At 42.8% G+C, this 17,786-nt stretch overlaps 1 protein-coding gene across 1 annotated transcript in view; it reads right to left on the reverse strand.

The window, feature by feature from the left end:
* Positions 1 to 17,786, reverse strand: part of LOC143975605 (uncharacterized) — a 99,317-nt gene that overhangs the window by 26,888 nt on the left and 54,643 nt on the right. The window contains exons 3-4 of the mRNA XM_077478082.1: positions 15,584 to 16,038; positions 10,636 to 11,281 (exon numbers count right to left, since the gene is read on the reverse strand). Coding sequence (XP_077334208.1) covers positions 10,636 to 11,281; positions 15,584 to 16,038 — 1,101 coding nt within the window. The remainder of the gene's footprint in view (positions 1 to 10,635; positions 11,282 to 15,583; positions 16,039 to 17,786) is intronic.

Consider the following 17,786-nt stretch of genomic DNA (forward strand, 5'->3'; position numbering starts at 1 on the left):
AAGTTTGGCTATTCTTCCAGAAGCGCATTTGTGAGGTCAGGCACTGATGTTGGAACGAGAAGGCCTGGCTCCTAGTCTCCATGCCAATTCATCTCAAAGGTGCTCTATCGGGTTGAGGTCAGGCCAATCAACTTCCTCCAACCCAAACTCGCTCATCCATGTCTTTATGGACCTTGCTTTGTGCACTGGTGTGCATTCATGTTGGAACAGAATGCCATCCCCCAAACTGTTCCCACAAAGTTGGGAGCATGAAATTTACCAAAATGTCTTGGTATGCTAACGCCTTAAGAGTTCCCTTCACTGGAACTAAGGGGCCAAGCCCAACCCCTGAAAAACAACCACACACCATAATCCCCCCTCCAAATTATTTGGACCATTGCATAAAGCAAGCCTCATAAAAAGACATGGATGAACGAGTTTGGGATAGAGGAAGTCCTTTTGTGGGTCTATGCATTTTGTGGGACCACCCACTTCCTCAGAATCAGTAGTATGCAAATTCCCACAAAGTGTACAACAGGGGAAAGGCTGTCTAAAATTATATTACAATAGGTTTATAGGGATTCTATGTGGGGCTTTTTTGAAATCAGGAATTCCCTCCAATGAGCCTCTGGGCACTTTTAGACACCCTTTCCCCTGCTGCCATTTTGCTCCCCTCCTATACACTGAGGGAATTTGTCTATACCGCAGTTTGTGCAATCTACTGTCCTTAAACAGTTACTACTGGTCCTGAAGAAGAGGGTGGGCCCTGCGAAACATGTAGACCACATGCGACAGCAATGGCAATAACCAATCTTAGCTGTAACTTAGATTGCATTATGGATCAAATTATATATATATATATATATATATATATATATATATATATACACACACACACATATATATACACACACACACACAAAATGATGGCCAACGATGTTCTATTTAAAGTCCCCATCATTTACCCTACCAAATTTCTAGAACTTAACCACTTGCCTACATGGCCCTTTCACCCCCTTCCTGCCCAGGCCATTTTTCAGCGCTGCCACAATATGAATGACAATTGCGTGGTCATGCTACACTGTACCCAGCTGACATTTTTATAATTGTCTTCACATGGACAGAGCTCTCTTTTGGTGGTATGTAATCACTTTTTGGTCTTCCTTTGCTTTTTTTTTTTGATATATATATATATATATATAAAAATATATATATATTTTTACTTCGTTACAAAATTTACTGACAGAAACCAAGTAATAGTCAATTGATATTTTTACTCAAGCAATACAAAGATTTTGTAAAGAACCCCTAGGAGTACCTCTAACGTGCATCTTTCCCTGGTTATAAAGTGAAATTGTACCGACACTTTTCCACTCTGCAGCTATTTGGGCTATAGGTGGAGACCCCAAGAGTCTGAACCTCTTATGGATGTGCTAAAGTTCATCCTGCACATTTACCACTTAAAAGCCCAACTTCATGTCCTCCCTTCAGATGTCTTCAGGCTGGTCATATGATGTGCAGGGTCCTCTTCACCTTCTCTCTGGGATAGATGGTTCCCATGGTGGAACTTGTGCAAGGGGTGGTTCTACAATCCCCAGAACTTACAATATGTCCTCAGTCTTCTAGGTTGAAGGATGATGTGTGTCCTTCAACCCAAAGGACACCTAGTAGTGGAAGGTAATTATTGCAAGTGACAACACTGTAGAGGATGAGAGTCATGCAGTCAAAGCTTTTTTTTTTTTTTTTTTTTTTTTTAAGCTTTCCTGAATTTTTACGTTTCCTGGGTCACCAAGAAAAAACAAAAACCTGGATTTCCATATTGTGCATGACAATGGAGGTACTGTAATGTCAAGTAGCAAGTAAGCCAGCACGCAAGAAGATGCATTGATAAAACTTCACCCAATATGTTGCCTTGCTTTTGGTCTATGGCTAATCTTCCGTTCTTGACCATATTTGCACTTCTGGAGAAAGTGGGTGAATCAATGGCCTCTGGTGGCTTATTGGTCCTCTTTTGGACCCTAGTTCCCTTTTGAAGACATATCCTCCACTATTAAAAGGACAAGTTCACCCACATGTAATATTTGGGCTATAGGTGGTGACTGGTGGTCTTAGTTGCTGGTATATTTTCTGTAATTGCAGTGCTTTTAAAGAGACAAACCTAGGGAAATGGGGCACTGTCTACTTGTCCATGCAAAGCAGAGGCAATGTCTCTGAAACTGCTCCTCACCCCACATACTTTTAAAATGTTGACTGAGGAGGAAGAAGCTGCTACTAAAAGCCTGGTGTCTAGGGAAGCAGCGACACTCTCCCAGGCATATCCCAGCGCTAGGACTTAGCGATGGTCACATGCTTCTTTATACCTGGATGTGCCAGGTATCGTGGGAAACTGGAAGAAGGTGCAGACGGACACTGGTAAAAAGAACTCTAGGGGGTTCGCAGACCTTTTCAGACACGCCGTTTCTTGTACAGCACAATCTGGAAGGGTCTCCAAGCTAAAATTTTGGTGGTTCAGATATCGGCTTCAACAATGGCACAACGCTTACTCTAAAATTAAGAAACTGTTTTGAAGAAATGGTCTATGTCATGGTAGTGCCAGTTCTCTGAACACCACAGATAAGTATTATTGGCACAGTGCAGGGGAACCCTCCGTCACAGGTCACGTCACAGGTCAGACGGTGGTCTAAGCCAACCCTCTGCATGTGCTGAAGGTACATAAACAAAAACCGATGGCGAGTCACTTCAGAAGGCCTATAGTAGACATTTGAATAGATGCGTAAAAAAGTGCAACCAACGGAGGTAATGGAATCCACCCTGTACTCAGTTTTGGCTAAATTACCTTCGTTTTACATACTGCCTTTGTTTTATTGCTTCTGATTCTTAAGGTTTATTTAAACCTTAAAGCCCATATCTGGGCAAAAGAAAAAAAAAAAAAAAAAAGTTTTCCCCATGGAGTGGGGCTGTGCCTACACTGCACAGTACAGGTTAACTGCTATTTTCTGTCCAGGGGGAGAGGAGAAAGGAGACTTGCCTAATCATCCGATCCTCCCAGTACAAGACCAGTCCAGCACCCCCATTACCAACCGCCTTGAGTTGTGGACTGTTGCTGATGTCATCAAGCCCAGAGCATGTTCCATAGACCAGGAATAGTCCACTGCTGGACCGTGGGGGATTGCAGTTTTCCAGGGGAATGAAGGATCGGACGAGTATAAGCTTTCTCCTTACCCCTAGACAAAAATGAACAGTTGACCCATGCAGCAATACCAGCCCACTGCATAGGAAAAAAACTTTTATTCCTAGGATTGGGCTTTTAACTGGAAGAAAAAAAGTCAAGCTCTTGATAAAAAAAAGGTTCCCCTTCTCTCCCTCATCCATATCTATCCTGCCTAAACTTTTTTTATATATATTTTTTTTTAATAGATCTGCGTACTTTATTTTTTGTCCTCTCCAGGCAGGTCACATGATCATGTAGTTCTGGCCCAGGGAGCCCTCAATGGCTGCCATTTTGAGAACCATGAAATTACCTGTAGGCTCCCATAACCCAGCCATTGCTGGAGCTCCTGTACATGACTGGACCAGACTAAAATAGGTTAGTATACAGATCTGTACAGGTTCAGCAGAATAGGTGTGGGGGGGGGGGGGGGGGGGTGACTTGAGAATAGTTAAACTTTAGGCCTTTCACTTGTAGTAGTGGTTCACACTTTTGTGCATTGCCACAATTTAAGTGTTGCCTTTTTTTTTTTTTTTTTTTTTTAGCGAAACAAACATTTAAATTGAAGCGCCACACCACTGCCAAAGAGGTTAAGATACAGCTTTATTCCATTAAAAGTCAATCCAAGTAGCCAACACGTTCGGGGGTCCAAGTGCCCCCTTCATCAGGGCTAGAAAGAACATAAGATTTCCATATCAATCTGAGATCGATACATGAATGAACCTGATGAAGGGGCACTTAGACCCCTGAAACACATTGACTACTACTGTGGATTGTACCACTGACTTTATGGAATAAAGCTGTATGTGGACCTCTTAGCAGTGGTGTGGCACTTCAATTTCAATCCCAGGTATATTACTCAACAAGCCCAGGAGACTGCGGAGATCCACTGGGATGTATAAGCCACCTGCCCAGGAAACAGATCATTTACACCAACATCAGTACCTTAAAGTGGAAGTAAACCCTCCTATCGTTTTCAGCCAAGGAAGCTGCCATCTTGGCCTTTGTTTGATCTTCAACTGCCGTGATGCTGCACATGTGATCAGTTATGACACCAGACTTTGGAAGATTTAACAGTTTGGTTGAGAGCACAACCAATGTCACCATTACGTTCCCGGCACATGCCGGCAATGTACAGTTTTTTTGAAAAACAGTTAAATTGATGTTTACTTCCGCTTTAAGATAATATCAGTAAGGGGACCATAAGGGGTCCCAGCACCACCTATCCACTTTCCTCAACTATATATTTTTTTTTTTTTTAATGGCTCCCCAAAGCACCTTGCCTTTTATTTTGGAACGCCACAGCGCAGAACACTACCATGGGTTATGTTGAGCTGCATTTCATAAAAAAAAAAAAAAAAAAAAAAAAAGAAGGAGTACATGCAATTTTTTTGTTACCTTATGCAACAAATTCAAATTGTCTTTGGCATCATGCCACACTATATAAAATTTTCTTACCCAGATCATTTTTATTCATTTTTTAAAACTGTTGCAAACAGTAAACAATAGATTCTGGGTTAACATTACGCTTCAGCTGGATAGATCATTACAGTTTAGCAGCCTAGGAGAACACCAGCTAAAAAAAAAAAAAAAAACAGAGGAAGCGTAATGCAGCAATTACGACACATCCCATGGAAGATTTATGCAACGATTGTGTAAAAGCAGCGTAGTGACATTTGCTCAGAGACATAGAAGAGCCAATCATCTAGAAAATAGGATTTCGTACTTAGACTTGAATAAACCATCAAGCTGATTTTAAAGGAACCTAACCAACCTTTTTGAAAGGATTTTATAAAATCGGTCATAAGTGTAAATATGAAATGACCCGTCACGAAGCATGCAGATTTCTACATTCTTGTTCTGGGTCAGGGACTCCCAACGGCATGCAAATGGGCAACTAGCATTTTCAGAAGCAATGGTAGCCTCCATGTTTCTCCCATAAGAGGACCCTTCCATGGCAGTTTCTTTGCAGTTACAGCAGGGCTAGTAAGAAAGCCCAGCACTGTACTTTTCTACTATGAACTACAAAAATCAACATGGATCCAAATCTTTTAAACCGTCAGCAAGACAGAAAGGGGGATGTGGCGTGGTATATCCCTTTTGGGATAAGTTCAGCTGTGCCTGCATTGTTGAAAATCATAGCAGTAAATTCCTACTTCTGCAGCCTGTCGTGCACTGCTGTGTAGCTGCCACATCAGTGCTCCGTTAGTGGCATTCAATATTAATCTACGCTGCAGTCGAGGTTTTTTGCACATGTGGGCAGTTACATGTTGTGCGTGGGAGATATTGGGGTAATTTGCTAAAACTGGAGTGAGCAAAACAGTGGCAGCCTGTCCATAGGGGGCACATTGGCGCCACCTAACCACACAGCAGTCAAAAAAAATTAAAATGTAAGCAAGTATGTAAAATATAATATAATATATAGTAAAAAAGTTAAGTGCACTGTGTTCGGGTGCAGACACAGTGCACTATGGGAAGCGCCAAGTCAATGCAATCACGAGATTGCAGAAGAGGCGCTTCATTTGCAGGCTTTTGATCTGCTTTGCAGTGCAATCCAAAGCGCCAAACAGCTTCCACCCATAGTATTACTACGGGCCGGAGATTTGTTGTTCAAGTTAAGAGGTTACTTGCGGTTTCCCTGTTCGAGAAGGAAACCAGAAGGGATGTTGGCAGCTCCGTGAAACGCACGGCCTGAGCGGAGCTTCCTGTAAGGGGAAGCTGCGTTTGATAGTGCACCGTGACTGAGGCTGCGTTTAATGGGGGGGTTTCAGAATTTTTCAGTTTGTTTGCGCCTCCCTCCACCAGCACCAGCTGCCATTGGTGCAAAATCTCATGCAGCTATGCACGGGAGTCCGCTTCTAACTTCAGCTTGCTCTACTAAGCTTTGGCAAAAAAATAAAAAATAAAAAAAAAAAAAAAAAAAAAAAAACACACCCCACCACCACAAAAGCCAATTGGTTTCTGCACTCTTCAAATTTTTAGTAAATCAACCCCAACGTGCTATTTACTTTTCTTCCGTGTACTGGGAGACCGCTTGGTAAAGGATATACACTAGTGTATAGGCTGGCAGTTAGGAGAATGAGGAAGTGCTAGGTCAGTAGGCTAAATACACATCAGAAACTTTCACATTTCCTGTGTATGTCCTGAACTCCACAAATGACCACAGACCACCAACAGGTGACTCATGCATTATGAAACTGAATGGAAACTATCTTCTCTGTTGTTGTTTGGCCTTGAATAACAGACAATGCTAACCATAGCAAACCAAGTGAGGTATGGAAGCCACCACTGCGGACTTCTTTTGAAAGGTTCAACATTGGGACTGTCTGCCTTATCTTCGCTTCACTATGTCATAGGGTATATGGCTAAAGTTTTGTGGACACCTGACCATCACACCTACAGGAATTTTTGGACATCGCATTTGAAAACCATGAGTTGGCACTTCCTTTGTGGCTACCGATTTCAAAAACATTGTCATTATGGAATTGGTCCCTGATTTGCATCTATTAACAACCTCCATTTTTCTAAGCTTTCCACCAGATTTTTTGAGTGGCTGTGGGACTTGGTGTCCATTCAGTCAGAAGAGCATTTGTGAGGTCAAGTACCAATGTTTAATGAGAAGACCTGGCTCACAATAGTTCCATGTCATCCCAGTGGGGTTGAGGTCAGGGGCCCAGTGGCGACCCATGCATTACGGGGGCGCTGCTGCCGCCCCCCCCAACACCTCCACTGCCCTCCCTCTATTGATGTGCCTGGCCCCTTTCAGGGCACTGGCCCCATGAAATACTATGGCGGGGATAGGCGGGAAGCGGGGTGTATATTTTGAAGCATGCGATTAGATCGAGAGGCTCCAATAGGCTTCAAAATAGGGTGGGGCTCAGAGCACCGTGTCCCAATCCCACCCTGTTGGGTGGCATAGCAAATTCATTTTCACTATTATCACACCAACGCTCCTCCCTGCCAATCAGCAGGCAGGTCAGCAAGACTTGTCTCCCAATTTGGCCAAAGGAGGACCGGTAAATCTTGCTTGAGTGGCTGCGCGTGGGGAGAGGGGGCGTTAGTGAATTGACAGCCGAGCCTGGCACAAGTGGCTGCGTTTGATGGGCACAGTGAGGCTGCAATTGATGGGGGGGGGGGGGGGGGAGGTTCAGTATTTTTCATTTTATTTGCACCCCCCAAAAATTCTGAGCACCAGCCGCCCCCCCCCCCCCCCCCCCAACACCTCCACTGCCCTCCCTCTATTGATGTGCCTGGCCCCTTTCAGGGCACTGGCCCCATGAAATACTATGGCGGGGATAGGCGGGAAGCGGGGTGTATATTTTGAAGCATGCGATTAGATCGAGAGGCTCCAATAGGCTTCAAAATAGGGTGGGGCTCAGAGCACCGTGTCCCAATCCCACCCTGTTGGGTGGCATAGCAAATTCATTTTCACTATTATCACACCAACGCTCCTCCCTGCCAATCAGCAGGCAGGTCAGCAAGACTTGTCTCCCAATTTGGCCAAAGGAGGACCGGTAAATCTTGCTTGAGTGGCTGCGCGTGGGGAGAGGGGGCGTTAGTGAATTGACAGCCGAGCCTGGCACAAGTGGCTGCGTTTGATGGGCACAGTGAGGCTGCAATTGATGGGGGGGGGGGGGGGGAGGTTCAGTATTTTTCATTTTATTTGCACCCCCCAAAAATTCTGAGCACCAGCCGCCACTGGTCAGAGCTCTATACAGGCAACTCAAATGCTTCAATCCAATAGGGTTGAGGTCAGGGCTCTATACAAGCTACTCAAAGTTCTTCCACAAACAGCCCTATCAAATCATGTCTTTAGGCAGCTGCCTTTGCAGGGCAGGGAATGTTCATGCTGGAACAGAAAATGTCCTTCTCCAAAACGGTCGGAAAGTTGAAGGTGCACAATTGTCTAAAATTTCCTTTGTATTATGCTGTAGTATAACAGTATCCTTCCCTGGAAACACCAGAAGCCAATAATGTGGAGGCATGCCTGCATACTCCACAACAGCCATACAGTATAGGTCACCTAGCTTTAATACAGCATAGACATATCGTGGTTGATCTACTAAGACGGGAGTGCGCAAAAGCTGGTCCAGCTGTGCATGGTAGCCAATCAGCTAAATTCAACTCATGGGAGTGTTTTTCCCCTTTTCCCATCTCCCTTTGTGGTGGGAACGCTCCACACAGTGAGTGGGCTCTCATTGAGCACACTGGGTCTCATACTAACAACTGGGACCTGGAACTCACGGTTTCCAGGTCACCCAATTGCTGCGATAGCCTCAGATTGTGAGCCCACCCCTGTGTTTACTTCCGAGTAGAGTAGTGAAGAGAAAGATGCATTGTATCTCAAATTTTTGCTAGTGTTAAGGTCAAGGTCAGGGTCAAAGGGTATGGTCAACATATTTTGAGTAGAAAGTAGTGGTAAACTTTGTGTTTTTGGGTGGTGTGATGTGTTTTTTTTTTTTCCTACCGAAAACACATATACGTGTTTTCGGTAGGGAATAAAATAATAAAACACACATCACACCACACAAAAACTCAACGTTTACCACATCTTTGGTGAGATGAGAATGTCAAGAAATACAGCTAAAAAGTTTTTTTAATATATTGGGCCAGTTTTTCTGTAAAGCTAAAATAGAAAAAAAAATAAAATAAATAAAATCTGATATCCGTTACCATTTACCACCAAATGAAATCCCAATTTGTCCTTAAAAACCACGGTATAATCCATCCGGATGCACATAGTTGTGATAGGTACAGTTCAACTTACACGCGTCAAAGTTGCAAAATTGTGCCTAGGCATTTACATTTGTTTTACCCTTAGGCGTGAAGGAAGCTTTGACAAAATAAAATCCTGGAAGTGGATTGGTTTCTATGCACAGCTGCACCGGATTTTGTACTTTCCAATTTTAATAAACTCAACCGCCATCATTTTTGGTTTTCTGAGAAAAGCTCAACACATGCTGGTTCCAGAGCAGGATCTTACCAAGAAGTAAAGGATAATGACAGACTAGCATCTTACACCTTTCAAAAATAAGTCACCAGTGGCCGTCTAACCCATGGTATCTCAAGCTGGGTTCCATGCATAGAACTCTACGGTTCCTCCAGAGGTTGCTATGGGTTCCTTGAGCAATGGGCAATTTTAGCCTCTCAGGTAAGTTACCATGGATCTTTTTAGCCACCTGTAAAGGGGAAATTCTTCCCAATGACCACAAGTGTAAGGAGCATTCTTCCCACTGAATATCATACCAATGCATCAAGAGTTGTAAATAGCCATTTTTAGCAGGGGTTTCCAGAGACCAAAGTTATTTTAATGGTTCCTGTGTGTGGAAAAGGCTGTGAAGGGCTGACCTAACCAGACAGGTTCCTTTTAAAAAGGAAATGCTACAAAAAAAAAAAAAAAAAAAAAAGGAAGCGAAGCGGTCTAATTGTACTTTTTTTAGCCTGAGGTTATGCCATATGGGCCCACAGCAGGAAAAACAGGCACCTTCGAATAGATAGATGCAGAGGCTGCTAAAAGATTGGTAATAAATATTGCATATGCAATTATGATCTTCTATACACTGCATAACACAAGAAAAGTGACAACACTTCTCATAAACTGTATTTGTGCAGATGGCATCACTTTTCTGCTTCCTCTTTTGGATTTGATAAAACAGCCCCTCCTGAGCCATTCTAGAAGTCATCAAACGTACCTCTATGAGCATCCATATCTGGGCGCATCCCGATTTCAGGTTTTCTGAAAAAACTGTTTTATGGCAACCAATACAGTGCCTTGAAAAAAAAAAGTATTCATAGCTCTTGAAATTTTCCAAATTTTGTCATGTTACAACCAAAAACGTAAATTATTTCATTGGGATAGTATGTGATAGACCAACAAAGTGGCACATAATTGTGAAGTGGAAGGAAAATTATAAATGGTTTTCAACCTTTTTTTTATTGTTAAAAAAAACCTGAAATTTTTCACATAAAATTCCAATAAAATACTTTTAAGTTTTTGGTTGTAACATGACAAAATGAGGGAAATGTCAAGGGGTGTGAATACTTTTTCAAGGCACTGTATTTCAGGCAATACAGATTGAACTGAAAGAGTATCTAACAGGCTAAACTTTATTTATTTTTATTTTTTTTAACACTTTGGCTGGAGTGGGAAGGGTTAAAACTCCTGTCAAGGTTTTGTTTTTCCACTTCTTGTCCCAGTGACAACAGGAAGCAAGAAGAAGAAATGTCCAACACAAAAATGGCCTTCTAAACAAGTGTCCCCACTGGATGATTTCTACTTGCCTTCTGTTTTAGTGATAACTGTAAAATTAATTGTCTGATCACTTTGTTCCAATGACAAAAGCAACAGGACACATACAGAGGATGACAGTATAATGGGATATACTACATGACCCGAGCAAACAAAAATTGCCAAAATGAAGCACAGGTTCAAGAACAAGTCTACTAACCTTGGTTTTTGTGGCGTATCCTTTGCATCTTTGGAACCGAACCAACTGCCAACTTTGCTTCTGTCCTCAGAGCTGGAAGGCACATGTGGGCTGGGATCTTCACCTGTCTTATTAACCACCTTCTTTCCAGATCCAAGCTGGAGGCCATCCTTGGCCTTCTCTTCTTTGGGCTTCACCTCTGAGACCTTATTCTTGGAGAGATCCTCGGAAAACACCATGGGGGATGTGACTTGCACAGGCTTAGTCTCCACTCTGGCCTGGTCCGTTTTTGGCTTTGGAGTCATTTTTAAGGAGATCTTCTCCTCTTCTGTAGAAGACACTGGAGGGGTGGCAGACTTGCGCTCTGGTTTCTCCCCAATAAGGGTCTGCCTCATCAGAGCCTCAGGAACCACAGCCTCCTCTGCTTTCTTTAGAATATTCTGAAAAGATTTGGAAGCTTGTGATGATTTTTCCAGAGAAGGAGACCTTGGAGGAGGCACTTCTGTGTAGACATGGCTCCCATTGATGCACATTGAAGATTTGGAAATGGGGCTGCTCTTTGGTTTGAGGTTCTGCACAGCCTTTGGTTCAGGGAACGTATTCACCTGACCGACTTCGTCGCTGAAGGCCCTCTTGTGGGTCAGTCTAGGAGAGGATTGGTCCATAACTACAAGATGGGAACACAATACACCAGACAAAAATTAATAAGGGGGTTTGGTCATCCTGTACCAGGTATTACCCTGAATGGTGTAACCTGCCCTTGGAAAGAAAAAATAGGTTCTCTAGGTCCTGTACATAAATATGAATAGGGTTGTACAGTTACGCACAGCCCTTTACACATCAACATGTACAACAGAGTTAAGGGCCAACCATAATCAATATGTCAAAACTGATTGATAGAGGTGCAAAGGTTACAACATTTAATACAGGGCTCACCAATAACACTGGATTCACAGACCAATATGCTTAAGATGATTGTAGCCGTATTAGTGCACTTGCAACAAAAACAATTGAGTATTGTTTATATATATATATATATATATATATATATATATATATATATATATATATATATATATATATATATATATATATATATATATATATATATATATATATATATATATATATATATATATATATATATTATATAGTTTATAAATGAGAGTGCCATAATATAGTTGATATTTTATAGAGTGACTGATGAAGGAAAAAAAAATAGGAATGTAGTCACTTCAAATAAAAAAAAAATAAAAAAAAAAAAGGACAATTGAAAAAAATTGACCTCATAAAAATAAAAAAAAATCTAAATAAAACAATAAGCAAAAAAAGGTGCGAAGGAAAAAAATAATAAAAGAATAAAAACACCCATACAGGTCAATGAGGTCAATCTACAAAGCATTCACATGAGATATTTGGGTCACGTGACACACTTAACCCAACTATGTCATTTGATATGGAAAAGGTCAATTATTACATGTTTAACCTACACACACACACACACACACACACACACACACACACACACACACACACACACACACACACACACACACACACACACACACACACACACACACGCGTGCGCGTAAATAGCACATAAATACTGCAAACGAAAAAAAAATAAAAAAATAAATTACCCATGCGGTATTTAAAATGCATTTTTGTGAAGAGAGTTATATACACACCACAAGTTATTTTAACTCCTATAATTATGTGTAGCGCTGGCTCCTGACGAGCAGGCGCAATGGTTTTTTGAAAAGTTAATTTGCCTGAAACGACAGTTGGGTTTCGGGCCTATTTCTCAAAATTTCTGGTTTCAGTACCAGTCCAGCTGGGTTGCACTGGGTTCTCCTTGACCGCAGGTGTAGTCGTCACCGACGGCAAGAGTAGATATTAAATGCAGTTATGAAACGGGTCTCTATTCTCTGGATTTTCTCTAAAGACTTCCATTTTTTGCACTAAAAGTACCTGAACTCACTCCTAACCCTCTACCCTTTATTGAAAGACGGTTTCTGTTCTAAATAACCGAAAAGATTGGGCCATCTACCACGGGAACCCCAAGACAGAAGAAAACAAGGAGGGAACGGTAAGCCCAAATAAATCCAGAAGTTCCTTCAGGGGTCAGTGCTACATATGCAATATTTAACTTGGTGAATTGACCCAAAAATGACTAAAAAATAAAAAATATTACAACCTACAATGTATTATAAAGCGGGAGTTCCGCAGTTTTTTGTTTTTAAAAGTCAGCAGCTACAAATACCGCAGCTGCTGACTTTTAAAATAAGGACACTTACCCGCCCAGCGCGCCCGCGATGTCGGCACCCGAAGCAGATCTCTTGATTGTCTCTCGGGTGCTGCCGCTGCCATCTTCGGTATGGGAATCAGGAAATGAAGCTTTGCAGCTTCACTTCCTGGTTCCCTACTGCGCATGGGTGGAGCTCCGCTTTAACTTGTTCTTTAAAACAGGCCCATAGCAGAAATGTAAACATTTGTTCTGGTCCATAATGCAGTGCAGGTGTGAGCTGAAATGAATGTGTCTGAATTGACAAGGGGAAAGAGTATTATATGGATGATTGGGGTATTACTATGTCTGTATAGGAGGGATAGAATGGAGGTCAGTGGGGTATATAAATCACCTGTTCTATAAAGCAGTGGTCATGGTCAGGGTTGATGACCACTACTATAAAGGGATCAGTTTGTATACTGTGTCCTTGTGGGCCTCCACCACATACCCCTCTTCCCAACCATAACCAAGGTGGAAGATTTGCCGCCTCTACCATACTGCACACCCCTTTCATGGAGGTCTATACCTCCTTCATGCTCTGATCACATGTTCCACCAGGAATAGGTTCTGCAGATGTAACAAAACTGCCACTACCTATGGTAAATCTTTATTGGAGGATCTTAAAAAAAAAAAAAAAATGAAAAAAAAGTTAAGTTGGGCAGAAATAATTCTCACCAATATGAGAGAACGAGACTGATCTAAATTGCTATTCACAGTGCTGCCCCATACATTTTTAGAATATGTACATATACACTGATCACAATGTTCTTTACAAGCTGTAGCAAAGCACGGTGTCAGGTGAGCACGATTTAAACCCAAGACTGCTGTACACGCTGCTGATAGACAGAGGGCAGCAGAGAAACAAAACTGCCAAAGTCATACTGCTCCATAGGGAGAACCAAGATCTGTGAGGCCAAGTGCCATTTACAGCCAACATGGCCATAACGTCATTTGTGGTCCTTTTTTTATATACGAAGTGAGAAATACAAAAAACATTAAATAAATAAAAAAATAAAAAACACACACACACACACACAGTCATGTCCATCCCTCACTTATCAAATGTAGAGAAGTCACTCTTTTTCATAGGCAAAGCCACATTTCTGTGACCTGCTGGGTGTGAATGGGTCTGTGAGTGTAATGTAAGGATGTGTTGCCCCAACGCTCATACTCCTGGCCTCAGGGCATAGCCAGTGGGGGTCATTTACTAAAACTGCATGGTGCAAAATCTGGTGTAGCTCTGCACGGAAACCAATCAGCTTCCAGGTTTTATTGTCAAAGCTTTATTGAACAAGTTGAAGTTAGAAGCAGATTGGCTACCATGCACAGCTGCACCAGATTCTGGAGTGCACCAGTTTTAGTAAATCTCCCCATTGCATTGCACACTGGCCCTTTTTTGTATTTCATTGCACTTAAAGCGGAGGTCCACCCTAAAGTGCTGCTGGCTTTTAAAAAAAAAAAAAAAAATGTGGACTCCCGCTTTAATTGTGGGTCTTTCACTCACAAGGATAAGGGTAAGCCTGGAGAACCACACCCCAAGTCTAGGGAGGAGGATATGTGTGGCCCTTAGGTTCCTCCCTCCCCTCCTCTTTTCAGGAGAGTCCCTAACCTAGTACTTGGCTTCAGTCTATCATGTAGAGAGGTCCATGAGAGGCAGGCAGGAATGGTAGTTGGGGAGAACGACTCTCCTGCTTCTGAAAGCCATCCAGTTGCCAATTAGCTGCTCTGACCACTTTCATGAGAAAAATAAATAAATACATAAATAAAAATAATGGGGTTATGGCTGATGGCTTCAGTCATAACCTCGGTAAACCACTTGCAAGCCGCAACACACACACACACACACACACACACGTATTGTGGTTGGCTTCTCCAAGCCACTTCACTATTTTAACTTTTTTTTTTTTAATTAGTGTTTTGAAGGTACCCCGGCATTGATATCCATACAGCTTGAGCCAATCACCATGGAATGTGTAGATCATGGGTCTTCAAACTATGGCCCTCCAGTTGTTCAGGAACTACAATTCCCATCATGCCTAGTCATGTCTGTGAATGTCAGAGTTTTACAATGCCTCATGGGATGTGTAGTTTCACAACAGCTGGAGGGCCGTAGTTTGAGGATCCCTGGTGTAGATGTTCTAACCAGGATTGTGGGGGGGGAGGGGGGGGGGTTGAAAGTTGCGGATGAGAACATTCTTGGAAAACTAATCTCTATACGTGCCGTGGTTGCCATGATTGGCAAAGGCAGCCTGTTTCGAGATGGGTTCTGGGCTGGGGTTACTTTGGATGTTGTAAAGGATTCCCTAAGCAACAGTCGATTTCTGCCTCACATATAAGTAACCGATGACACCAATATTATTTTTAACTATCTGTAAAAGGAGGGTATTCTTCCTACTGACAGCAAGTGTAAGGAGCACTCTTCCCATTGACTACTATGCTATTGTACTGATTAGTAGATATATAAAAATTGTATCAAGGGTTCCTACATGTTAAAAAGGTTATGAAAGGCTGGGTTAAGGGTAGATATAAATGCAGGGGTATTTTCTTGACACTCATTACCTGAAGTGGCTTGAAGAATAAACTCCAAAATCTCTTCAATGCTGAACAAGTCCAGTTGAATGTACCCAACTACCACTAGATACACCATGACCTGGATAAATGAGAACCTTCACAGACATTTACCTGAGGGTTCAGTGGAGAGACTGTTGTTCCTGGCAGCAGGCTTCTTGCCAGTATCTGACACCACTATAGAGATGCCAGTATTGGTGGGTACAGCGCCGCTGGAAGAGGAGATAGTGCTGTCCGAGCCCAGAGACGTATTGGACTTGGTCAGGGAGCTCTTGCGTAGATGTCCTTTAAAGAAAGCAGCCGCCTTTGACTTTGGCTTCTTCTCTTCCTCCTCATCACTGTCTAGCCGGCCGACGCTGCTTGGTACGATGGCAGAAGACGACTCCATGTCAAAACGTTTCTTGATTTTCATCTTGTCTTTCAGCTTTCCGAAAGGGGTCTTTGGCTTGTCTTTTATTGAGAGGTCGAACATGCTTGCGGTCAGGTTATTGCGGGTGAACTGGATGGAGACTTGGATCTCCCCTCGCTCCTTCTCCTTTTTCCCAGGCTTCGAGTGGAGTTTGTACCATCTGCAGGGTAAAAAGAGAACAGTGTGTGCTCATTAGCAAATATGGGCTATAGCCTTAAACCATCAAATTCCTCCTAAAATGAGGGATGCAGTCAAGCAAGACATTCTGTCAGAAGAGAAAAATACGTCCATACTTTGAAGACCCTTTTACCTTGCTTATGAAGGGCACAGCAACAGGGTGTCTGAAATACATCTCCCCCTTATATTCACCCGCACAGCACTTTTCCACTGCTCATCCTGCCATCACCGCCATTGCTGCTTCGGAGTATGTTCTCCATGATGCAAATGGCGGCTAGGCCACAAGCCTGGCAAGGTCTGAACACGGTCAAATGAATTGGAGGGATAATATTTCTCCATGTAAGCTTCAACACCAGCAAGTAATGAGTATTTTTCAGTGAAAGGAGCATTGTGACTAGACACTCTCCATTCCCCAAACCAGCCATTCCCAATCAGGATTCTAGTGGTCTTTTCTTGAGTGGTGGTTGGTTGACCATCCATGTGATGGTGCTTACAAAATTCTGCTACCAATACCACTTGGGAGAACCAGCATTATGACATCAATGATCTTTTTAGTGGTTTGTAAAGGGGGCACATCTTTCCACTGATGCCCAACATAACACAAGAGGCATTCTTCCCACTAACCACCAATGTAAGGAGCATTCTTCCCAGTGAACCCCAAAGTAAGCAAGTTCAACATTTTGACTTTGACACTAAGAGTACCTGAATTTCCTTTCCAACCCTCTGATCCAAATTTAAGAGACTGTTCATGGTTTACGTTTTGCAAATAAAATCCATTCAAGTGGATCGGTTGTCGGTCTCAAGTTACTGGGCCATCTACCACGGGACACTCCTAGACGTGCAATGAGGAGAATAGACGGTAATGGTAAGCCCAAATCTAACCAGCAGCTCCTTCGGGGGTTAGTGCTACAGAAGCATAGTAAACCGTGTAGTATGCTTCAGTGATGAATGGTCACAGGAGTTATTGGTACCAAATTGCTCACTGTGTTCATTCAGTAAAGGAAGGGGCCAGTAGTTTACACATTTATTGGCCCCTTCCTCTGTTCTCCATCTTGAAACATCCCCCTGTGTCCCAGCAGGAGAGGAGGGCAGCACTGCAGGGAAAAAGGGCACATGGGGGGGGGGGGACATGTACTGGAACCAATCTGCTTGCAGTGCAGCTGGGGGGGGGGGGGGGGAAGAGGAGGAGAAACTGGCAGCGCTGCTGAAGAGGATCAGTATCTGCAATAAGACAGCACAGCTGGACGCCCCGCTCAACAGGTGCCCGGGCCCAGTACAGGAGGGATGGCTGTACTGTCTTATTAGTGGCCCTGGACCCGGCCACATTCCTAGGTTCCAGGCAGCTGAGGGGAAGTGGGCTGTCGGTGGGGTAAGAAAAAGGCATGCAGATGATTTAATTCATCATCCCCTAGCCAAAAAGCATTTAACCCTTGCAGTAGAAAGGGCAAGCAACTGCAAGGGAAAATTCTCCCCCAACCCGTTCAGCTTTTTATCTGTACATTTCACAACAGAGATGCACTTTGTGGGATATAAAAAGACAAACATGAGTAACCCAATTATAGCTGAGGAAATCCAAGAACTAAATATTTATTATAGTGGGAAACCATATCTCAGGATGTTAAATAAATAAAACCAAAAAAACAAACAAACACACACACACACACACAAAAAGTGTATTAATAGAAGAGAATACAAGAGGTCAGAAAATAAGAGATCACCCTTTGTCCCTCA

This window comes from Lithobates pipiens, unplaced genomic scaffold, assembly GCF_037356315.1.
Source record: "Lithobates pipiens isolate NorthernLeopardFrog02 unplaced genomic scaffold, aLitPip1_a1.2 Scaffold_13, whole genome shotgun sequence".
NCBI lineage: Eukaryota > Metazoa > Chordata > Amphibia > Anura > Ranidae > Lithobates > Lithobates pipiens.